General features: G+C 34.7%; 2 protein-coding genes and 1 pseudogene across 2 annotated transcripts; 2 read left to right on the forward strand and 1 right to left on the reverse strand.

Annotated features, from left to right (window-relative positions):
• Positions 1–10,481: 10,481 nt before the first annotated feature.
• Positions 10,482–12,370, forward strand: LOC145559232 (CBL-interacting serine/threonine-protein kinase 5 pseudogene; annotated as a pseudogene).
• A 3,490-nt stretch (positions 12,371–15,860) lies between these two features.
• Positions 15,861–20,876, forward strand: LOC145559233 (metal transporter Nramp6-like). The gene is made up of 14 exons (XM_081620672.1): positions 15,861–16,036; positions 16,109–16,253; positions 16,551–16,629; positions 16,701–16,741; positions 16,830–16,908; positions 16,986–17,090; positions 17,272–17,381; positions 17,482–17,663; positions 17,796–17,865; positions 18,179–18,352; positions 18,457–18,561; positions 19,115–19,246; positions 19,881–19,976; positions 20,140–20,876. Exons 2-14 carry the CDS (start codon positions 16,128–16,130, stop codon positions 20,446–20,448), a joined length of 1,608 nt encoding a protein of 535 aa, XP_081476798.1. The 5' UTR covers positions 15,861–16,036; positions 16,109–16,127; the 3' UTR covers positions 20,449–20,876.
• A 140-nt stretch (positions 20,877–21,016) lies between these two features.
• On the reverse strand, positions 21,017–25,364 carry LOC145559234 (cinnamoyl-CoA reductase 1-like). The gene is made up of 5 exons (XM_081620673.1): positions 25,095–25,364; positions 24,835–24,989; positions 24,552–24,737; positions 23,227–23,579; positions 21,017–21,353 (listed from the first exon to the last, which is right to left on the reverse strand). The coding sequence occupies exons 1-5, from the start codon at positions 25,222–25,224 to the stop codon at positions 21,167–21,169; spliced, it is 1,011 nt and encodes a 336-aa protein (XP_081476799.1). The 5' UTR covers positions 25,225–25,364; the 3' UTR covers positions 21,017–21,166.
• Positions 25,365–25,429: the final 65 nt, after the last annotated feature.

A 25,429-nucleotide genomic window follows, 5' to 3' on the forward strand; every position in this document is an offset into this window, starting at 1 on the left:
AGGATACATCTCTAGGTCATAAAATGTCGTTTTGAAACATATATGACCATTATATGTTGTCATAAACGTCCGTGGTAGCCTTGAGTTAATGAAATCGGTGCAATTAATAAACAGCTAAATTTACCGTTTAAAGGCGAATTTGATGGTTCCACCCGACCAATTGGACTTTCGGAGAGCATCAGGGACCATGGTAATTGTCTCAGCAATTTTTATTTACAGGCGAAAAAAATTAAAAATTTTCCAAATTTGAAGGCTATCATCCACGATTTTTGAGTAATTTTGGAAGACCCGGGGTTCGGTGTCAAAAAGTCTTGTGATCCTAGGAGATACATCTCTGTGTCATATAATGTCGTTTGGAAGCATATATGTCCATTATATGTTGTCATAAACGTCCGTGGTAGTCTTGAGTTAATGATATCAGTACATGTTGTAAACATGTAAATTTACTGTTTAAAGGCAAATTGGATGGTTCCACCCACTCAATTGGACTCTTGGAGGGTATCAATGACCATGGTAATCATTTCAACAATTTTTATATCCAGGCGAAAAAAAGTCAAAAAACTCCAAAATTCAAGGTTATTATCCACGATTTTTAAGGAATTTTGGAGGATCTAGGGTCCGATGTTGAAAAGTCTTGTAATATTAGGGGATACATCTAGAGGTCATATAATGTCGTTTGGAAGCATATATGACTAATATATGTTGTCATAATAAACGTCTGTGGTAGCCTTGAGGTAACGAAATCGATGCAATTTGTAAACATGTAAATTTACAGATTAAAGGCAAATTGGATAGTTCTACCCACCCAATTGGACTCTCGGGGGTATCAGGGACCATGGTAAACATCTCGGCAATTTTTATTTACAGGCGAAAAAAATTAAAAATTTTCCAAAATTGAAGGCTATTATCCACGCTTTTTGAGTAATTTTGGATGATTTAGGGTCCGGTGTCAAAAAAGTCTTGTGATCCTAGGGGATACATCTCTAGGTCATATAATGTCATTTGAAAGCATATATGACCATTATATGTTTTCATAAACGTCCATGGTAGGATTGAGTTAACAAAATCGGTGCAAGTTATAAACTGGTAAATTGATTGTTTAAAGGCGAATTTGATGGTTCTTCCCACCCAATTGTACTTCCGGGGGGCATTTAGGACCATGTTAAATATCTCGGCAATTTTTATTTCTGGACGAAGAAAAATTTAAAATTCCAAATTTGAAGACTATTATTCACGCTTTTTTGGGGATTTTGGAGGATTCGGGGTCCGGTGTCAAAAAGTCATGTGATCTTAGAGGATTCATCTCTAGGTCATATAATGTCGTTTTGAAACATATATTACCATTATATGTTGTCATAAACGTCCGTGGTAGCCTTGAGTTAACGAAATCGGTACAAATAATAAACAACTAAATTTACCGTTTAAAGGCGAATTTGATGGTTCCACCCAACCAATTGGACTCCCGGAGGATGTCAGGGACCATGGTAATCGTCTCGACAATTTTTATATCCGAGCAAAAAAAGTCAAAAAAATTCCAAAATTGAAGGCTATTATCGACGCTTTTTGAGAAATTTTGGAGGATTCGGAATGCTGTGTTGAAAAGTCATGTGATCTTAGAGGCTACATCTCGGGGTCATATAATGTCATTTGGAAGCATATATAACCATTATATGTTGTCATAAACATCCGTGGTAGCCTTGAGTTAACGAAATCGGTGCAAGTTGTAAACAGGTAAATTTACCGTTTAAAGGCAAATTGGATGGTTCGACCCACTCAATTGGTTTCCCAGAGGGTATCAGGGACCATGATAATCATCTCGACAATTTTTATATCCGTGTGAAAAGAAGTCAAAAAATTCCAAAATTGAAGGTTATTATCCACACTTTTTGAGGAATTTTTTAGTATTCGAGGTCCGGTATCGAAAAGTCTTGTGATCCTAGGGGATACATCTTGGGACATATAATGTCTTTTGGAAGCATATTTTACCATTATATGTTGTCATAAACGTCCGTGGTTGGCTTGAGTTAACGAAATCGGTGCAAGTTGTAAATTGTTAAATTGACCTTTTACAGGAAAATTGGATGGTTCCACCCACTCAATTGGACTCCCAGAGGATATTAGGGACCATGGTAAACATCTTGGTAATTTTTATTTCCGGGAAAAAAAAAGTCAAAAGATCCCTAAATTGAAGGCTACTATACCACGCTTTTTGAGGAATTTATTTGGACGATTCGAGATCCGGTGTTGAAAAGTCTTGTGATACTAGGGGATACATCTCGGGGGTCATATAATGTCTTTTGGAAGCATAAATGACCATAATATGTTTTCATAAACGTCCGTAGTAGGCTTGAGTTAACGAAATCGATGCAAATTGTAAATAGGTAAATTGACGGTTTAAAGGCAAATTGGATGGTTTCACCCACCCAATTTGACTCTCAGAGGGTATTAGGACCATGTTAAACATTTCGGCAATTTTTACTTCCAGGCGAAAAAAAGTTAAAAAATTCCAAAATTAAAGGTAATCCACATTTTTTGAGAAATTTTGGAGGATTCGTGGTCCGGTGTCAAAAAGTCTTGTGATCCTAGGGAATACATCTCGGGGGTCATAAAATGTCGTTTGGAAGCATTATATGTTGTCATAAACGTCTGTGGTAGGCTTGAGTTAATGAAATCGGTGCAATGGTGCAAATAGGTAAATTAACCGTTTAAAGGCAAATTTGATGGTTCTATCCACCCAATTGGACTCCCGGAGGGTATTAGAAACCATGGTAAACATCTTGGAAAATTTCCTTGAGAGATTGGTTTACAAAAAATATCAAGGACAAATCTCCTTCATGTCCTGATAGTTGGCCGACTTATTTTGGGACTACGTTATGGTGGATTTGGCGTTGGAGGGATTGTTATGTTTTCAATAGACAAGCTGAAATTCCAATTGATATTCTCCCTTTCCTTCAAATAAGATTCGATGAAGCAAGGAGAAGCTTTGATGAGCATAGTGATGATAGCCATATCACCTATTACAAGAAGCAGAGCATCGATGTTGCGTGGCGTGCTGTAGATGTTGGCTGGTATACATTGAATTGTGATGGGGCTGCGAAAGGGAAGTCCAGGTGTGGCAGGGGGAGGTGGTATAATTCGTGACCATCTAGGACACTTTGTGACAGCGTTTCACGCAAATTTTGGGCGCTGTAATGGATTTATAGTTGAGATAATGGCACTTGCGTGTGGCATTAAGTTAGCTCGTAGCCTACAAATTAATCAATTGGAGATTCTATTAGATAATAATCTTGCGTGTATTCAGATTTTATAGAAAAGTGAAGCAGGAAGGGGTAAATGCGCTCATGAGATTTGTCTCAACAAGATCAGAGAAGATAGCTGGAAGATCAAGGTTTCACACATCTATAGGGAAAGAAATCGCGCGGCGGATCAGTTAGCCAACCGCGGAGTCATTCACGACACAAAATTTATTCTAATTCGTTCGGTTTCGGTAAAGCTTAGTAGTATTTTAGCGGAGGATGCTAGGAGAGTGGCCTTACCCACCTGGTCCCTCCTTAGTTTTTGTTTTGTTTTTGTTTGGTGTTTTGCTTGTTTTATTTTCGTTTGTTCTTCTTTTTCTTGAAACTAGGGCAGCCAATGCGCGCGGTGTGGCCAGCCCTTTCGGCTTAATTTTCCTTGGCTTGTGTTTGAACTTAACATTCATGGAGTTAATTACATAATTTAATTAACAATGCTCAAAAGTTAACAAATAGGTTTGATCCAGTTGGCGTAGGTTCAACCTAGTTTGCGTGGGGTCCACTTAGTTGGCGTTGGTTCAACCTAGTTGGCGAAGAATAATCACTACGCCATCGGTTAAACACCACGCCAACTGCTTGAACACTACTCCTACAGGGTTGAACACCATGCCAACCGCTAAAGCCCTATGCCAACAGGGTTGAACACCACGTCAGTTCAGAGTAAGATTTAGTTGGGTTTATTAGAACAAGTATACTCAGAGTCGAAGATACTGTTGGCGCTACCAACTAATAAGTTTTGGGTCGATTTAATGGGGTCGTGGGTAAAGTTCAATATTGTTGGCGTGGTGTTCAACCCAGTTAGCGTAGATAATCCCAATTGGCGTAGAGTATTTCAAAATGGAGTAGGTTCAACCTAATTGGCGTAGGGTCCACTTAGTTGGCATTGGTTCAACCTAGTTGGCGTAGGATTAGTCCCAATACAACGCCAATTGCTAGAACGCTACGCTAACGGGGTTGAACACCACGCCAACTGCTAAAACCTACGCCAAGTGGGTTGAACAAAACGACAACTGCTAGAAAACCCACACCAAAATGGTTGACCCACGCCATCAGGATTTACTCGACACCAACTCGGTTAAACCTACGCCGAAATGGCTTTAAGCCACGCCAACTCGGTTAAACCAACAGCAATTGCTAAAACACCTACGCCAAAATGGCTTTGACCCACACCAACATGAGTTTAACCTACGCCAATTTATTAGTTATACATTTCTTTCTCACTAAGTTAGAGGAGCATAAGAGCATACTTCTTCATTAGTTTAGTCTAGGCAGCATCAAATTCCCTCCCTAGCTCCACTTAGCTGCAGTAGAATGACGTAGAGTCTATACAAATGGCGTAGGTTCCTCCTAGTTGGCGTTGGGTGCACTTAGTTGGCATTGGTTCAACCTAGTTGGCGTGGCATAAGTCCCAGTTAGGTCAACGCCCAGTTGGCGTGGGGTTTAACATAATTGGCAACTGTAAGGACACTACGCGACCTGGATTAACCTACGCCAACCCGGATTGAACACCACGCCAGCTGTTAGAACTTTGTCAACTCTACGCCAAATGGGTTAAACACCACGCCAATTGCTAAAACACCACAACACCTACGCAAAATTGGTTTCACCTACTCTAAGTACACCGCACACCAACTAGGTTGACCCAACGCCAACAGGTAGACGTTGTTGAACCAACTCGTAATCTTAACTATCCTTATTGTAATTAATAATATTAATACTATGATAATATTGTTAGTAATAAAAGCAAGAGCACTAGCCATTTATTGAATAATAGTACACTTTTGTGTAGATGAGGCTCTATCCCAAAATTATATGGCAATTGGAGGTAAGAATAGTTTCTTAGCATTATAAAAGGTTAAACACTCCCTTTTTTTTTTTCAATGTATGTGATGTTTGAGAAGTTTACACTTCAACGTCCCCTCCACATAAAAAGGCTCCTTCCCATGAAAATGTAGTAAGCGTTTTTTACTACGTTTAGTGTTAGGGATGACAATGGGTCGGATTTGGACTGGCCTGGGTTCGGATAGACCTGAATCCAAATCTGTTTTTGTATCTAAGATCATGATCCATCACGTTTGGAAAATGGAGACAACAGATCCGGGTCCAAAACAGGTCTAATATATTTTGCCTAATTTTTTGCAATAAATGTAATGTTTGGGTCAAAAACTGCATTTCAAACTTCATCGGAGATTATTAAATTCAACCTAAATTAAAGTTATACCATTAATCTAAAAATACAAAGTAACCAACTGATACACTTATACTTTAAAATAAAAATTATAAGCAACGAAAAAAGTACGATGTTACAAATAAGCAAGCGAAAAAACAATGATGATAAATACAATATGAACATCAATAAAGTACTTCCTCCGTTTTCTTTTAGATGCAACACACACTTTTTCACGGTATTTAAGAAATGTTGGGTTCACATGATATAATACACTTTAAAATGGGATGAGTATTTGTTAGGAGTGTAATTTAGTGGGTCATGTGCTTTAAATAAGGGAAAATAGTATAATTTTTTCCTTAAGTAACTTTCCTTTTATATTGTGATGCAAGTATTGTGACATTTCCTTTTTAGAAAAGTGTTGCAAGTAAAAGAAAACGGAGGACGTATAATTTAGGAGTCAGACCCGGATTCAAATCCCTTTTTCTAATAGAAACTGGATTCAACAGTCCAAATTTTGAAGACCCTTCACAAATCTGGATCTACAGATTCGGGTAAAATACAAATCCACTGTCATCCCTGTACGGATGAATCGGATAATAATGGTTGCTAGATATAAGCCGTAGTTGATAAGAGTGGATAGCTAAATTATTGATAGTTTGTTCAGGACTTCAGGGTACTCATCACGTGGCCTTTGTCCGCATATGAATTAGACTCCTTGTGCATTTGAGGCATGGCTAGTACAATAATCCTACTTTAAAGCTTATCAAGTAATCTTAATCAATTGTTTCCTCAAAAAAAAAAAAGAAAAAAAAAATCCTAATCAATTACTGTGCATTTGAGGCGTGGCTTAACACAGTACAATAATCACATTTTAAAGTTTATCAAGTAATCTTAATCAATTTCTTAAAAATAAATAAGTAATCAATTTAAAATAAATAAATAAAAAATCTTTATCAATTACTCAATTTGTTTAAAACATTCTTAATCAAATTTTGATTTACAACAAGATTAATAAAAATAAATAAATACAATCTTACTTATATAACCAAAACTACATTAGAGGTATAACTATATCAACTTTGATAGTTATCTTTATGTGGTATAATTTTTTATATGTGGCTAGTAACATAGTAGCCGGAGTTTACTTATTTAGCGGTTATTTGATCGGTCAGAGACTCATGGATTACTTATTTAGGGGGTTACTCTCACAGGAAATACTCTCACATAGGTTACATTAATATTTTCAATATTCACTTTCCTCCAACTATCATACTTTTATTTTTCCTACAACCCCACTTTCTTTGTATTACACACAGTATTATGTTTTACTATTTCTCTTAAAACTCCGCACTTGTAGAATTAGAGCAGGTAATAAAATACGGAGAGAGTACTCAATTGTATTCTTTAAATAATAACTAGATTGTCATAGTTAATCATCATCAATCAATCAATAACAATATACTAAAAGACACACCAGCAATGACACGTGTCATCTTCAAGTGTATCCTTAATATATTTTTTAAATTAAAAAAATAAAAAATAAAACTTTTAAAAATTGATAGATTATATACGCAAAATATTTACTTCCAAAATTTAGGGAAAAAATCGTAGAATAATATATTTATAAACATAAATATATAACCATATCTTTGTATAAATAAATTCCTATATTAGTAATTACTTTTTAATGTATAATGATCATTTATAGTAAAAAAAAAAAAATCATAAATATATATTTTTCAAATTGGTGAATGAAAAATTATCATATTTGAAATATAAATAAATTGACATCAAGGTTCAAAATAGAAGGAAGCAATATAATATGTATTCAAAAAAGATAAAAATAAAAATAAAAATAAAATAATAAGTAGTTTGATTTGAGATTTAAAAGAAAAAAAAAAAATTTAAATTCATACTCCATGAAAAAATTGAAAAATCGTGTATGACACGGGATCTAACCTAGTTATTTCCAAAAAAAAGGTTTTCATAGTTAATTAAGATAGTTAACCATTAATCTATTTGACTATTTCACATAGCCTACGTTAATTTTTACTATGCAAGGTAAATCTAAAGTTAATTTTGACTTATTTAATGATTATATAAGCAATTGTAATCCAAATGAACAAAATATTCCATTGAGTGTACCTTGCACAATTTTAATCAGATTGGTCCGTTGGTGCATGTATATAATTAAGAATCTCAAGGATGATTAGAGAATGTATGTTATCATACTAGAAGACAAAGTACAAATTAAAGTCAATAATATTTCGACATTGAATATGCCGTATTCCATACATAGTAATTTCTTTGTCCTTATTTATTTGCCCCATTCTAATTTTGTGGGTTAATTTTTATAAACTCTTATGATAAAATTATCACAAATACATACTCCATAAAATAATAAAATCATGTGATTAATTTGTAATTATTTCAAATATTCTATTAATAATTTTGTGAAAAATCAATTGAGGCAAACAAATATAGTTCAATTAGAAATATTGTAAAATAGATAAAATATCGTTTCCTCTGTTTCTCTCTCTCTCTCTCTCTCTTTTTTTTTTTTTTTTTTTTTTTTTTTTTTTTTTTTTTTTTTTTTTTTTTTTTGCTGCTGCTGCTTGACTTGTTTTTGTTATCACATTTTCAATGCACAACTTTAATTAACTATTAATAACTTTAATTCTTTATAAGTAAAAATTATAAAAGCTATATATTGTGATGACACTTATTTAAACGATTATAATTAAATCCCACATAAACATGTATTTTTTTACATATAATAAGACAATCAAAGATGGAGTGGTGAATATTTTAAAAGTCAAAAACGAATCAAGTAAAAAAGAATAGAAAAATTAATATGAGTACTTCTTATAACTCCAGCTGTTTTTAAATACTTGCTTCATTTCTCCATGCGTGGAGTTTAAGAGAAATTGGAGAAAGCATTGAAATATGGAGGTAATGGGGTAAGTAGAAAATTTTTTAAAAAATTGTAAAAAGCAAAAATAGTTGGGAGAATTGGATGAGAGAGAATATAAAATTAACAAAATATAATTTATGTAGGGTCCACTAGTTGAGATAATTAAATTGTAAAAGCTTTTTAAATAAAGAAATGGAAAAAGTATTTAAAAAGTCCGAAAATGATAAGTGGAACAGATATTTAAAACTGAGGGAATTCGATAGGAAAAATTGACAGGAATACTATGACATTTGTTCGGTCCGCCATAAATAAAACCATCTTTTGATAATCCCCCAATAAAACGACCTTTGCACATGATCTTCCAAAAATTGGATAAAAAACCGGTAATTTGTTTAGTAGGTTAAAGATGGACACGTGTCATATTATGATTGGATAGATTTTTTTTATTTAATTTGAACATACTTCCTCCGTTTTTTTATTATTGCACCATAGGGGTTGGGTATAAATATTTTGGTAGTGGAAAAAGGTAAGAGAAAAAAAGGTAAAAATACAAAATTGCCCATGTGACATATTGATAAATTAAAAAGTAAGTATGAAAGAGGAAATGGTGCAATATTTGTGAAAATTCCTAAAAAGGCAAGTAGTGCAATAATATAAGAACGGAGGAAGTTTTTTTTTTTTTAAGAAAAAAAAATAATTAATTTTAAGAAAATTTAATGAAAAAAAAATCCCCTCCAAGCACCGCTAGCACCACCTTCCCCTCCAAAATACGGTAGTAACTTCGCAGCCCACTAGCCAAACACCCAAAATTTGCCACCTCTTTCTACATTGTAGCCCAGACCCGCCAGGCCACCAAGCCACCGCTGACCGCTCAAACCCAAGCAGCAGATTCATGGGAATGAGGGTTTATATATATATATATATATATATATATATATATATATATATATATATATTAAAATCAAATTTTTTTTTATTAAATCAATTTTTTAAAAATAAGAAAATTGAAAAAAAAAAAAAAAAAAAAACTAACAAATTACAAAGTGACACTGTAGGCACGAAAAATTTATATTAGTGCCACGTTGGATATTATGTTAGTCAAAGATCAAATTATTGACTTATTGATTATTTGACATTTAATTGATGTAAATTAATTTGGGTGAACAAATTTAATTAGCCCATTTTAATTTAGTTCATATGATTGTCAAGCCCAATATCCAATACACATCAAACCCTAACCCTAGGATGTCTCACTCTATAAATAGAGGCTCTCTATTTCATTTGAAAGGGAGAGAAAAACCTAGAGAGAGAAAAACCTAGAGAGAAAATAAAGAGAATCAAAATAAAAACACCCTCGACGGCAAGATAGAGGTCAAGGCTCATCGGCCCTCAATCAACAATTCAAGTCAAAGGTCTACATCAAATATCTTCGATAGAGATCAAGCCTTGTTGACCCTCAATCAAGAGCCTAAGTCGTCTTCGATCGAGATCAAGCCTTGACAACCCTCGTTTGTAAATCAAGTCAATACTTGAATTACGTCGAAGTCAAAGTGGAGATCGAATCAAAGGACAAAATTATCAAATTAATGAAATTAAATACTTTGTTGCATTTGTTTTGAATCCATATTTTGCAGATTTGAAATTTGTGTTTACAGACACATGTCATGCTAACCCATCAAACAGGTTACCAATCGATTTTATCCTATTTTTAGAAGATCGTGTGCAAAGATCGTTTTTATTGGGGATTATCAAAAGGTGGTTTTATTTATAACGGAACGGGCAAATGTCATAACATACCTATCAATTTTTCCAATTCTAAGTATAAAGCTTCAAAGTCTCCAATATGATGGAACAATTGAGATGGGCCCATGAACTAAATTAAACAAACAACTAACATTATGGGGGACGCTCCAAAGTATCCCAAAAGTCTCTACCATTATAATTGTATTACATACAAAAACAGGGGGTCCCACCTTCACACTAAACAAACCATCGGGTGCCAAGCCACAACCACAAGTGACGGCATTCGGGCCCCACCAAATAATAACCTTAAAATATTATAAAACGTCCAAATTATAATTCTACGGCCTTGATATTATTTCAATGTGCTCCTTGCCCCTAGCTTGCTTCATTCTCAAATCAACTGGCTACACTTTCCAATAATCCCATTACATAAATAAATAATTATGTCTTCTTCAAATAATCACATAACATGTATTATTAGTCCACTCTCTGGTTACAAAACCTCAATCATTCACTAATGTTCCTTGTTAGTCAATCCTTAATTTCACTCCCTAACCATTGGAATCCTCTACTAAATCACACCATATTTATCTGGAAAGTAAGTTAAGTTTCATTTTTCCCACTAAACTTGAGACCTTTGTATTCTATGTGATGGACCAACACATAGATGAACATGACGAGTGTGAGAGCAAAACACCTACTAGGAACATAATTTTCGGAAAGTACGAGGTTGGAAGGGTCCTAGGCCAAGGCACTTTTGCCAAGGTCTACTATGGAAGAAATGAGGCGAGCAATGAAAACGTGGCAATTAAAGTGATGAGCAAAGAAGAGGTGAGAAAAGCAGGGATGGTGGAAGCAATCGAGAGAGAAATATCGGTAATGAGATTGGTTCGGCACCCTAATGTGGTCGGCCTTAAGGAAGTCCTAGCTACCAAGGGAAGAATATATTTCATCATGGAATATGTGAAGGGAGGTGAACTATTCTCCAAAATAGCCAAGGGAAGACTCAAGGAGGAATATGCAAGAAAGTATTTCCAACAACTTATTAGCGCCATCGATTATTGCCATAGTCGCGGGGTGTCACACCGCGATCTCAAGCCAGAAAACCTTCTCCTAGACGAGAATGAAAACCTTAAGGTAACCGATTTCGGGCTGTCGGCTTTGCCGGAGCACCTCAGGCAGGATGGCCTGCTGCACACCCAATGTGGGACTCCCGCCTATGTTGCCCCGGAAGTGTTAAGGAAAAAAGGTTATGATGGAGCAAAGGCGGACATTTGGTCTTGCGGAGTAATATTGTTTGCTCTACTTTCAGGGTATTTACCATTTCAGGATGTTAACTTGATGAAGATGTATCGGAAGATATTCAAGGGTGAATACGAGTTTCCTCCTTGGTTCCCTCCTGATGCGAAGCGCCTTGTTTCGAAGCTGTTAGTTGTTGATCCTAATCGAAGGCTTTCTATTCAGGGGATCATGAGGCAACCTTGGTTTCGAAAGGATCCTCTGTCATCTTCTCTGGCTCAACCCCTCCAAGTCCCCGAACATCTCCATCTCCAAGCCCCCGAACATCAGCAGCTAGTAAAGGAGCCTAAAGTGGCATCACCGCGGTTTTTCAACGCTTTCGAGTTCATATCATCGATGTCATCAGGGTTCGATCTGTCCAGCTTATTCGAAAATAAGAAGAAATCGGGGTCTATGTTCACATCCAAGTGCTCTGCCTCGGCAATAATGGCAAAGTTTAAAGGGCTGGCTATGGCTAAGAAAATGAATGTTGAATTGAGTTGGAAGGAGTCCAAAGTGAAGATGCAGGGGAGGGAAGAGGGGAGAAAAGGGAGGTTGCAAATGACGGCGGAGGTGTTCGAGGTGGCGGCGGAGGTGACGGTGGTAGAGTTGTCAAAGTGTTCTGGGGATACACTTGAGTATGTCAAGTTTTGCGAGGAGGATGTAAGGCCTGCTTTGAAAGATATTGTGTGGAGTTGGCAAGGGGAAACCCACTGCCAACTTAACTGTAATTCATAATTCTATTGTCTATTTTCTATCTTAGGCTAGGTCACTGTAATTTTTAAGATTCTTCACTTGTTTATGATTGGGGTCTCATGTTTTTTTTTGTAGCATATGAAATCCTAGCTACTTGGTATCATGAATCATGATTGATCTACAACTAGAATGTAGTGTAATTTAGATCATATTCATGTAAGACCTCCCAAAATATTGTAATGTCTTCTTAAATCATGCATATAACTTATTATGTTTTATCCCTATCTTCAGCTAATTCATTGAACAAGTTAAATATCTAGTTAGAAATAAATTCATCATTATCATTGTCACTAATTACTCATTAAATGTAAGTCATATAATGTCAGATAGTTGGATGATTTTATACTAATACTCCGTAGTAGTTTCGGAGTATTCAACAATAATGGGAAGCTGTGACAAGACGTCAAGACATATATAGGAGAAAGGTTTGTTCACCTGCAGTTTCGTATTTTCCATGGGCGATTGCAAACTTATGATGTAACATTATATCTCTCATTTTTAATTTATTAATTATTTAGAGTACACAAATATCTTTGCGCACTTAATCTGTTCCAATTACTTACCGACATAACCGATTGCCTTTTTTTAGGGAAAACCATAGTAAAGTGTTAAAAACCAGTATATGTTTCATACATAGGAATCATCATACATTCTTTTTAGATCTTCTTTAATTTTTTTTTTTTTTTAAAAATAACTTTCAGCCCAGCTCTTACTAGGCAGTTGAGCAAGAAAATGCCAAACTAACAATAATTCAATTTTTCTATTTTAATACTCCGTATTATTTATTTACAGTATCAGTTGTGTTGGAGGTCTTTTATTGTGAATAAATATTACAGTTAAATTGTCTTATATGTATATTCTATTTAGTGATTAATGTTATGAAGTATATCTGAAACATTATCTTTATCGTCATGTAATTATAGCATTGTTGGGTAATTACTAATTGGAGCACAAAGCCCATCAAGGATAAGATAAATTGGCAGAATGTGAAAGTCCAAACAATAAGTTGGGATTGACGTGTGTGTGCTGGAGAGTGCTCAATGGAAGTTACACACGTGACACGTCCAATTCAGTTCCAGTTACTTCGTGGTCCATAAAATCCATCATTGGAACTTCAGAAAAATATGATACCCAAATTACAAGATTATAAGAGACGTCAGACGTGACTTATATGAAAGGTCCCTTTTCTTTTCTTTCAATGCTTTCTTAGTTTAATGTTTTATGTTTTTCTTGCTTTGGGTAGAATTCAGGCTTGCCTATTTTGCTCCACTTGGCCACCTGTTTCTCTCCTTTGCTTTCAAACTGTTATGTTCCTAGATGACCTTCTTCATCTAGTTGTTATATAATGTTTCAAGACTTATATGAAAGGTCAACTTCCAATTGTATGTGCAAGCCTCAATTTTGAATGTAGAATCAGTAATTAACCATTAGAAGCAATAACAAATAAATGATAAACAATCATATACAGTGAAATCATGATAACTTCCTACTTTTATTTGCTCTTTGAATAATAGATCTGTTGATGAGTTTGTAAATGAGTTTGAGGCCAGGCCAAGTAATGAAATTATGACTCTTCTAACAAGATTATTTGGAGTCAAAAAAAAAAAAAAAAAAAAAAAAAAAAAGACCACGAATTTCAATTTGCTGTCGTATTATAATAGTCAAAAGTTGACCATCAATTTAATAACAAGCTAAAAGGGTTGTATGGTTTGGAGTTGGGCTAAGTTATCTAGGATTAGAAGGGGAGGCCCAAGTTGTATAAAAGTAAAATGGAGAGAACATGCAAATGGGCGAACAAGAATAATAATTAACAGTTGGACATCGACCTTTAACTATTAACACTTAACAGTAGTCTTTAGGTTATTATCGTAGATTATGGGCCGAAGTTTAATTCTCATAGGCCCATGTATGCCAACTAGGGCCCATATACCAATTAGAATTTGGCAAAACAAAATTAGTAATTTCATCACAGCAATCCAAAGTATCCAATTCAACTCTACCCAGTTTGTATTAAACCCAATAAGTTACTGCTCCCTTCTAGAGATTGCTACTTACGTACTACCTATAGAATCATCTAGATACCAATTGGTTGTTATTGCAATGGTGATTGGAAGTACACTTGGTAGGGAGGACTCGTGTCCGATCTCCCGCAACAACAATCGGGAGGGGACTGGAACCTAACCACCCAAAACTGATCCCCGAATCCGGATTAGCCCAAAGAGTGAACCGGGTGGAACAAAAAAAAAAAAAAAAGAATCATCTAGATAACAAATACAAGATTACATATTCAATCTGTTTTCAAAAAAAAAAAAAAAAAAAAAAAAAAATTACATATTCAATCACAATTGATCACACATGATTCTAAGCATATATTAAGGCTAATAATAATATACAATGTACATTAAATAATTTATGAATTATATGATTAGAAAGTGATGCGTTGCAAAACAACCATGGAAATAAAAAGTACTATTTTTACATACAATATGGTAACAAAAGTTTGATTAGTAATCCTTAATTTCTTATGCAATAGGTAAACCAACCAAACCCTTAGAAAAAAGTTGGAAATAAAAGAAGTCATATTAGTTACGCTACTCATAGTAATTCTCTAGTACTAATTTCCCCCAAAAAATAATATATTAATAGGAAAGAAAAGGCAAGAACTTTGATCAATATCCACCCATGTACTCGATTACCAAACAATAACATGATTCCTAGAACCGATTGGGTGGATGATGAAAGTGGTTAGAAAATAAGAAATAGTCGAAGAATAGATTTAAGAGCATAAGATACCCAAAATTGACCAAAAACGAATTGAAATGGCTTTAAAAGTAGGGCTTTAGTTATCAACCGTCAAAAGTGGACTAAACTATAATTTTTATAACGAATGAATGATACATAACATAACATAACATAAATCTAAAGCATCTTTCACTTAAACCATACAGTATGCTGAATTTTTTTTGTTGTTATTTAATCTTTGTTATTAAAATAAGTTTGAAATAGTGGTAAGGATACAAAATTTCTTTTTTCTACTTTAAGGTGAAGAGCTTGATTCCCATTAAGGGGGCGTTTGGTTCGCAGAGTGGTATAGGTTTGGAGTCAGGAATAGGGTTAAGGTGGTATTGTGTTGGAACTTGATACTAATACCATGTGTTTGGTTCAATTCTGGAATGAAATATCATCCCTTAATTTCATATATTTGATACCTAAGGGAATGGAATGAGCCAAACTCACTTTTCCCCCAAGGTTTCTAAACCCCATACCTCATGGGTTCGAGGTATGGATTTAAAAATCATATTTTTGACAACCAAACATATGGTATGGGTTTTGGTCATTCTAAACCCATACCTAATACCTATAATCCGCGAACCAAACGCCCCCTAAAAATGCTCTTAATCGGAAATCTCTTACCCTTACGTTAGATGTCTAGCCTGCTAACCAAGGCTCAGTTTATGACTAATTTGTACGGGTTTTCGATTTGATCGATCGGTTCATCTTTCTCACTACAAAATACGTTGGATTCTTTTAAAATTGAAAATAATTATATAATCTCGGTACATGGTGTATGTAAGGGTATATTTTTGCTCACTCGATATATTTGATTGGTTTTCTCTATTCCACGGTCTCTACACAACCTCACAATTTTATTGTTTTTAGAATAAAAAAAATACCATTCCATTCGTCTTTCATCTTATTTACTACGTAACGTTTATTTTGAAAGTAGGAAAAGGTGGTCCCACAAAGATCCTGAGAGAGTAGTATAAGTAAAGAGGGCATGTGGCGGTCCCAAAGGTGATTGGTGGTACTTCCTCTGTAAACACGTCAGACCCAAGGTGGCGCCGGAAAACGAAAACATCGTTGGTTCATTTTGACTACGAGGTATTCATTCTGTTGATTTTGAATACACTACTAAATTACTCCAGTAAATTATTGATTTGATTATGAATACAGGGGTTACCTATTTAAAAAAATGAGTCATCAGCCGCAGTTCATAGCAAGAGATAATTGTGATAGGAATGAACAAGAAGTCGGGAGTATTCATGTCAGGTCCCGATTAATTGAAACCCCTGATGTTAACCAGATTCTTGTTTCTGAGGTCTACTCTTACTCTCCTTTTTAATTGCATTGCTTTTCCTTTTCTCAATTTGCTACGGAGTATATGATTTCTAACTTAGGCATTGATGTTAAAATTGGTTTAAGACAAAAAAAATTAAATTTGATTAATGAATAAGTACAGTAGAAAATTGAAAAACTGCAGAAACTATTGCTCGGTTTTAGTCAGTTTGGACTATTCATTTTGTCAATAACTTACTAAGGAAGAAGAATGGAATAGTAAAATGAAATTGAAGTAAAACTGTAAAATTACATTTAAGTTCACCTATGCTTTGCACAGAAGAAGAGCTGGAAAAACTTCTTTTCGTATGTGGGTCCTGGCTTCCTAGTCTCCATTGCTTACATTGATCCTGGAAATTGTAAGGCTTCCTCTTTTTTTTTCCCTTCCTAAACTTCTGCATACTGTTCTAACCTCATCAGTTACTTACAGTTGAAACTGATCTCCAGTCCGGAGCTCAATACAAGTACGAGGTGTGTATTGTTATCTTCACATGTTTAATTTAAAAGCCTTTGTCGCGTCCCTTCTAATGTTATCCGTCTAAACATTACATGGATTTAGCTACTTTGGATCATATTGGTGGCATCATGTGCTGCCCTCATCATTCAGTCTATGGCAGCTAATCTTGGTGTTGTTACAGGCATGTCCTCTTATCCAACTATGCATCTACTATGGCCTTCCATGCCCGTTACATAACATTTAGCTCCTGACTTTCAGGGAAGCATTTGGCAGAACATTGTAGATTTGAGTACTCAAAAGTTCCAAATTTTATTTTATGGATTTTGGCTGAAATCGCAATAGTAGCTTGCGACATTCCTGAAGGTTTGAATCTCATTTGACTTTTGTATGAATATCTGATAAACTAACTAACATGTTTTACAGCAGACTACCTAACTAATGACTCGAGGTGTGTTTATATATTCAGTATCTTGCCTAGCTGGTACTTATTTTGATTACATTGTTTTTTTGGCTAGTTTTTAATAATTTTCTTTTTTGCTTCCAGTTATCGGAACTGCATTTGCATTGAATATGCTTTTCAAAATTCCTGTTTGGGCTGGTGTTCTTCTGACTGGTCTTAGCACTCTGGTTCTACTTGCACTACAACAATATGGGGTGTGTAAATAGATCCTCCGTATTCGTTGCTATGGAGCATTGAGCATATTGCAATTCTTGCTTATATAATCTGAATGGTTCTTATCTTTACTGTTTTTAGGTGCGCAAGCTTGAGTTCTTGATTACTTTTTTGGTTCTTACTATTGCTGCATGCTTTCTTGTGGAGCTTGGATATGCAAAGCCGCAGGCTTCAGAAGTATTGCATGGGCTTTTTGTGCCTCAACTCAAAGGAGATGGTGCAACTGGCCTTGCCATTTCCTTACTTGGTGCTATGGTTATGCCGTAAGTTTAATTCATAGACAAACTTGAGCTCTGTTGAATATCCCCAATTCCTCATTGTATTAATTTTCCTGATCAAATACTGTGTTCCTGCTTCAAAAGGTGTCTGACTCTGATACTGATTTCTTGATTCAGACACAATCTCTTTCTCCATTCAGCATTAGTACTTTCCAGAAAAATACCACGTTCTGCTAGTGGTATCAAGGTAATTCACCTGATGAATATGGTACTTTGTGTTTACAAATATCAATAAGTAGAGTTCAGTTCCCTTCCCCAGTTGTTTATTGTCTACGCTCTACTATGAGTTGTCATTTGAAAGGGTTCCTTTCTGCCTCTTCATGTTCTGTGTTACTTTTTTATGCATCTTTTGCTTTAATTAGGATCCTTTCCCTCGGTAACTTTGAAGCTTTGGATTTCAGACTGCAGGCATAGCTGTGTGTCTCTTACTATTATCTGTTATAACGTTTCAAAGATCTTAATTATAAAGAACACTATATCATGCAATTACTTGTTCACAGGAAGCTTGTAGATTCTATCTGATAGAAAGTGGAATTGCTCTCGCAGTGGCGTTCCTCATTAATGTATCTGTCATAGCTGTTAGTGGTGCAGTTTGTAGTTCCTCAGATTTGAACGAAGGAGATCAAAAGAGCTGCAAAGACTTGGACTTGAACGAAGCATCATTTCTACTTAAGGTACATTTTCATATTCTAATTTCCTCTGAATTATGAATCCTTAGTTTATACTATATGGTCTATAGTTGTATACCAAATGAGTGGCATATGCCTAATTTTTACAGAATGTCTTGGGCAACTGGAGCTCAAAACTTTTTGCAATAGCATTGCTGGCATCTGGTCAGAGCTCCACAATAACTGGAACTTATGCTGGCCAATATGTTATGCAGGTACAATTCAGTCTAATTTATTTGCTCATTGGTGAATATTCTCCAATTTCAGTGTTTTTGTTGATGTTTCTCAAATCATTATGTAAAGTACAATACCTTCTGATCTCTGCATAAAAATAAACCTGCTTATTGCATCGACAGTTATTTTATATATCCTATGTTAGAACAAGTAAAACAGAAGAAAGTTGATCCTCATGATTAGATCAATACCTCTGATTAAGGTCATGCACTAAAGTTTCTTGTTCTGATATGCTCTGATTAGTTCAGTTCAAGATTCACACGTTAGGACAAGTTTGGACTGTTAAGCATAAATGATTTCAGTTAAGATCAGATTTTCATAGCTAAAAATAAGTGTAGAGAAATGTTCAGTTCAGGATTAATATTTTCAAATTAGTTCAGTTCAGGTCTATTAACCCTTTTTTTTTTTCTTTGTCTGCTTAATCTTTTGGTTTTAGTCAGTCATCCTACCCATTATACCTACAGGCTGCAGCCTGGTTGTTAAATTATCTTGATTGGTACTACAATATATTTTCTGCAAATTTCTTTTTTGTAGGGTTTTCTTGATTTACGAATGGAGCCATGGCTTAGGAACTTGTTGACTAGATGCTTGGCTATAGTCCCCAGTTTGATTGTTGCACTTATTGGTGGTTCTGCAGGAGCTGGGCAGTTGATCATTATTGCTTCGGTACAACCCACTTTCCTAACAACATTCTGTGCTCGTATATATTCTCTCTCCTAATTTTCTGTTTGTTAGAATACATTTGTTATCCTTACAGGTTAGTAGTATCTAAGCACGTAGATTCTGGCATACCCGGATAAAAATCACACACAATGAGTCAATGACACACATTTAACTTTTATGAGCCTAACGCTTCTTGTGAATTTGCATATTATTCATCTGTTTATCCATGACCATATTTATGACTTCCATGTAAGATATAAGTTTGTTAGACATTTTTTTTCTTTTCAAAAGAAGTTTGCTAGACATTTTGATTATATGAAGAATCAAAATGTTGTGTTAGGCTGAAAAGTGAAAACCTTGTTGCTGTTCCTGCTGCATTGTATCTAAGAATAAGAAAACGAAATTTTTCTTGTTCATGAGTGTTTCATTGGCAGCTAAATCAACACGGAGGACACAAATGTCTTTAGCGTTTGTCTCCTGTTCGTAGGCAATATGAATCTGGGAATGGTCCACCTCAATCTTTAAGGATCATAGAACATTAGCATCTCTTAAACTTTGTTGTTTATATTGAGTTTCAAAGAGTCATAGGTACTATAGCATTTATGCTCGGCTAAACTTCACGTACTTGGATTTGCAGATGATCTTATCATTTGAACTCCCATTTGCTCTCATTCCACTTCTCAAATTCACCAGTAGTAAGGCTAAGATGGGTGTCCATGCTAATTCATTCCTGGTAAGTTTCTTAACTTTTTTTCATGAATTCTGATGTAAGAGCTAAGAATTAGAACTGATTAGATTCAACCTATAAACATTCAGACCAAATTATATACATTACTTTGGGTGAAAGGTATTTTTGTCTGAGTCTTGATGTTTCTAAATTGTCCATCTATGTACAGCTTTCGGCAGTCACATGGGTGATTGGCTCCTTGATCATGGTCATTAACATTTACTTCATCGCAAGCAGTTTTATCAAGCTACTGATACGCAGTAAATTAAAACTAGTAGCTGCCATATTTTGTGGAATACTCGGATTTTTGGGACTAGTGATATATTTGGCTGCGATTGCATACCTAGTCCTCCGTAAAAACAGGGAGAGTACCCAGCTTCTGTCACTAACAACGCGTGAAGATCAACAAATTCCTCGTGAAGACATAGTTAACATGCAACTGCCTCAAAGGAGGACCAACGTAGACAACGTTGAGTAATTCATGTATTAATTTTGGAATTTGCTAAAATAAAATAATATTCATGAACTTCTCTGAACTGTTTTGAGTCAAAAACTGTTCACGACCTTGTAGATCAAAATCGTTGAATGTTAGCTTGCTCTTAACGATATACTAGAGAAAGTTCATGAATGTTATTTTTATCTTTTAGCTTATAATCAAGAAATAGACATTAGGTATGCAGAGTTTGGGTGCAAACTTAACAGTGAAGTGGTTCTGAATACTGAGAAAGTTAGGTGTTATTGGGAGATACTAGATAGCTAGGAGTGGAGACCTCTCCTTGGAAGATTTAGAATAATATTGGTAATGAAACATTTGGCCTTGTTTGTACATCAAGATTGGCCTCTTCTAGGAGAGTTGAGAGTACATTGATACATACTCAGTGTACATTATTTTATTTCTCTGCACAATTTATGATCTTGCTTAATTGCTACTACTATATAGACAAAGTAATTATATTTTGTACATACCTAGTCCATTATTTGTTCTTTCATTTATATATATTTTTATTAAATGGAAGTGAATTTGTACTTTGTTAAAATTGATATGCTTCAAAATAAAAGCATAGTCTAGCTCATAGGAATCTTCATAGTCCCCCATTATAAGTACAATATCTGAACAATGTAATCCCTTAGCTTCTTCACAAAAACATACTGGCAAGAAGTTTTTCATCAGAAGGCAAGCATACAATATATTCATTTCACTTCATACGGATGGATTCCTCTTGCTGGGGAGGGACAGGAAGAGGAAGGTGACCCTTTTCTTGGAGGCACGTAACGGTGTCGTATAAGCATTGCTTAACAGGAGTGAACTCCAATCCTAAGTCCTTGAGCTTCTGGTTAGTGAACTTGTATGGTTCTGCTCTTGGGTTCACTTCATCTGAGCACCTACATTGTTTTGTGATATACTTTTATTAGTTACAAAATGATATAGTTATCAAACTAAAATTGTCAAACAGTTAACACTAGAGAAAAAGAACGACAACTAATTAACTATTAGGGTGGGAAATAAGAGAGCAAAACAAATGGAGTAGCAAACATATTTTCGTCCATAGTCAAAGATATTCAAATTGTTTTGATCAACTTGAGAACTGATAACTCCATAGAGGCATTAAAATTTGACCGAGACCAAGCACCACTTCTACTTATGCTATACATCATTCTTCATAGCGTTCCGACTTGGGAGTAATCCTCAACCCTTTCACATATGTTTCATACCAAGTACGATATTACACTCTTCATTTCACAATAGCTATTCTACAATACTATTCAAATATATGATACCCGTCTAACTTTTCTCATTTCATATTGTTCTACTTAGTTAAAAAACTTTATACGTAGATTCATTTTATTAATTAAAAAATAAATGGGATACGAGAACATGTAAGTATGTTTGCATCAAAAAAACATGCAAGTACTTGCATCCAAACATAGCGAAAGAAGTTAAGTAAGACTTTTGTGTTGGTGAAATCTATATATGTTATCATATCATTATTTTTGGGCAAAATCTTTGAATGTAACCCACAAGTTTGAGAATTGAAACAATACAAAATACTACAAAAAGTAACAAGAAGAAGATTTTGAAGATGAGTGTAAATATGGGCTACATGCAAGATCCAAAATAGAATAGGAAGCCCCATCATTTAATTCAATTGTTAACTCATCCAAAATTCTTTAGTGGGGGCCCTACAAACCCCAATAACAAAATCAAAACTGAGATACTAGTGTAGTTGGGCACCAAAGCATAATAACAACAAATTTCGTAGTAGGTGAGGACCTATTAGAGCTTCTCATTTTTCCACCCATAAAACATTACGAGTTTTTTAGGTTTATGTGGGACCAACTTTCACTAATGAAATATGGTGTTTTTCAATATTGATTTCTTTACCGAAATGATTATTGAATATAACATAAGAAATCAAAGCTAAATTAACAAAACAATCACCTAATAAACAAGACCTTAGATATGGTCTTTTAATGTCACTGTCACACCAACTCAACACTACTGTTTTTTCTTTTTCAAATCACTAATATTGGAAGTTATTTTTGCTAAAGCATGACATGTCAAAAGGATGGTAGGTAAAATCTGATCCTTTTGTTAGTATCTTGTTGATGCATGTTGTCATAGAATATATTATATAGGGTAGGTATTTGAAGCTGAGTGAATTTGACTATTAGTAGACAAATTAATATTACGTTTATTTATAATCAGCATACAATTTAAGTCTTTGACCATATTATATTTTAATTTATGATAGTCATTAAAACACAGTGGAAAAAAAAAAAGGCGTATAAGGAATCATATATCAAATGTTGAGTATTATTAAATTGTTCAACTTACATCCACTTAGGGTATATTTTAAAAATATATACCATTAATTGTTGAAAAAGTTTCAAAATTGGACCAACATAGATTGTTATTGTCAAGAGAATGTCTGGGTGCAATTGCATAATGAAGGATGTGATTGCCTTTTCCATTATTATTCTTTCTTTTTGTTGAGGATGTTAAATTAATGAAAGATTAGGCACATTGATCTTAAGATATGTTAATTTATTGTATAGTGGTGGAGCCAAAACATATACTTAATTATGTTTATTTCTTAAAGGAAGGAGGTAGTAATCATTATTTCTTATTATAGTGTATTAATTAGAATTAGACACATTTTATATTTGAATCATATAAAAAAAAGAAAGCTTAAAAGTCCAAAATGTAATACTAACAAGGATAATAAAAAAAGAAAAAAGAGTATAGAGTAGTTACTTGGTAGGAACAGGATACTCGGGGAAAAACTTGGCCAAAATATCACAAACATCACCACGATGAAGCACGCTCTCAGCACAAAGGTACCTTCCAGAGGCAGAAGGAGTCTCATAAACCAATATGTGGGCCAAAGCCACGTCCCTAACATGTACATAAGCTTGTACTGAATTTGCATATTTCTTGGCTGACCCTGTCAAGTACTTTAGTATGTGTATTATGCTTGCATTTACGCTTGATTGCAACAATGGCCCCAATACTAGCACCGGGCACACCACCACCAGGTCTACTCCTTTCTCCTTTGCCACTTCCCATGCCGCTTGCTCCGCCACTGCCTTCCCGTAGCAATACCAGTTCTACACATATATGTACTTAATTATGTCATAATACGTACAATAACTGATTTATTACGGAGCATTTTTTTAGTCTAAGCTAGCATTGTAACAAATTTCTCTAAGCATCATAATTTGGACGACTATATTAGCACTATCACGATTCATGACGACTTGGAAAGTTGACGTACATCGTAGTAGAAAGTTCCAAGTAGAAAGTAAGAAACAACTTTTAATTGTTGTGGTCTAGCAAATGCTATCATTGCAAATATAACAAGTGACAATGTTATTTACCTAATCGCAGACCATCCATACGTATTCTTTGACATATCTCAACAACAACCCCAAATAAGTCTAATTAGTACCACATTTATTTTAACTTATTATTAATTCCAAAAACAAGAAAAAGGTATAGCAATTAGCAACTACTCGTACTACATTAAGGAAGGGTCCTACGGACTATTGAGTACGTACTACTACATATTGTCTGGTCACAGGCTAAGTATAGGACATAATGTGTAGAAAAATTAAGTTACTTTAGTGACAACACCACAACGTAATGATAAATGACTATTATCAAAATACTAAGAAGTAGTAGTGCTTAAGTTTATTTTTATTTTTGAGGTTGGTGGAGTTGGTTTTCCATCTATTTCTTAATTGTATGTGCCCCCTCCTTAATTCATAGCTTCAAGTTGAAGGTTTCTTTTTTCATTTTTACTCTGTTTTCAATATAGTGTAAATAATAATATAGCAAATGTAGGTAGTTACAAAGAGATTAAGTTAGTATTGGAAGCTAATTAAGGTTGTTTTGTAAGATAATAAATAAAGCATGAGGTATAGTATAGTATATGCTGATGTAATGATAAACTGAGTATTATGAATTTAAGTACGTCTTGTATGTATAGCATTAGAATGGACAATGGAGTAGTGAAATAGATGGTACAATTAAAACATGTGAGAATGAATTATATTGGAAGAAAGAAAGAATGAAAGTACCTTGGTGGTCTTGCAAAAGTCGAGGTCACTCCAACAAGACTCATCAACCACCTTATCGGGGGCGCGATTAGGGTCCATATAAACAGCTCCGATAGAAGAAGTGAATACAACGCGCTTGACCTGTGCATCAGCTGCTGCTGTAATCACATTCTTTGTTCCGATCACTGCTGGCTCCACCATTTGTTCCTATAATCCATAGATAGTATAGAGTTTTCAATATATATAGAATAGAATATAGAAATATTCATTAGGAATTCATAAATAGAAAAGACAGAAAACTGACAGGGTCATCAGTAACAGGGGAAGCAGTGTGGAAAACACCATGACAACCAGAAATGGCAGCTTTGAGTCCTTCGTAATCAAGAAGATCTGCTTTACATAGTATCAACCTCTCCTTGGCTCCTTCCAGTTCCCTTAAGTGTGCATTCTTTGGGTCATCTGTTTTTTTTTGGTTTGTAATTACACAGAATTCATAACTTATACTACTATAGTTAAACGCATATTAGGCATTCATATATAAAATATTAAAATATAAACATATACCTGGATTTCTCACGGTCCCCTTAACTGTGTAGCCTTTCTCAAGGAGGAGCTTAACGATCCATGAGGCAATGAACCCACCCGCACCCGTCACACAGACTGTCTGCCCGTTCCCAGAGTTGTCAGAAGGCATTTTATTAAAGGGACTGCTAATATTAAAGGGAATGATATGCTTCAAAGCTATGGGAAATATTAAGCTTTCAAAGCTAACAAATTCATTAGGAATTCTGTTTCTATTTAAAGCCACTATCAGATCAACTATTCCCACCTACCAACGTTTAGCCCAACATCCCTTTTTTTTTATATATATTTTATTTAAATTAAAAAAAAAAGAGACA

This window comes from Chenopodium album, chromosome 9, assembly GCF_948465745.1.
Source record: "Chenopodium album chromosome 9, dcCheAlbu1.1, whole genome shotgun sequence".
NCBI lineage: Eukaryota > Viridiplantae > Streptophyta > Magnoliopsida > Caryophyllales > Amaranthaceae > Chenopodium > Chenopodium album.

Excerpts from the sequence above, each read along its gene's own strand:
- LOC145559233 (XM_081620672.1), top strand. The coding sequence starts at position 16,128 with ATGAGTCATCAGCCGCAGTTCATAGCAAGAGATAATTGTGATAGGAAT. Across the intron at positions 17,091-17,271 it reads AGCTTGCGACATTCCTGAAG|TTATCGGAACTGCATTTGCA; the intron begins GTTTGAATCTCA and ends TTTTGCTTCCAG. Across the intron at positions 17,664-17,795 it reads CTTGGTGCTATGGTTATGCC|ACACAATCTCTTTCTCCATT; the intron begins GTAAGTTTAATT and ends TTCTTGATTCAG.
- LOC145559234 (XM_081620673.1), bottom strand. The coding sequence starts at position 25,224 with ATGCCTTCTGACAACTCTGGGAACGGGCAGACAGTCTGTGTGACGGGT. Across the intron at positions 24,738-24,834 it reads CCCCTGTTACTGATGACCCT|GAACAAATGGTGGAGCCAGC; the intron begins GTCAGTTTTCTG and ends TATGGATTATAG. Across the intron at positions 21,354-23,226 it reads GAGTATCCTGTTCCTACCAA|GTGCTCAGATGAAGTGAACC; the intron begins GTAACTACTCTA and ends AAAACAATGTAG.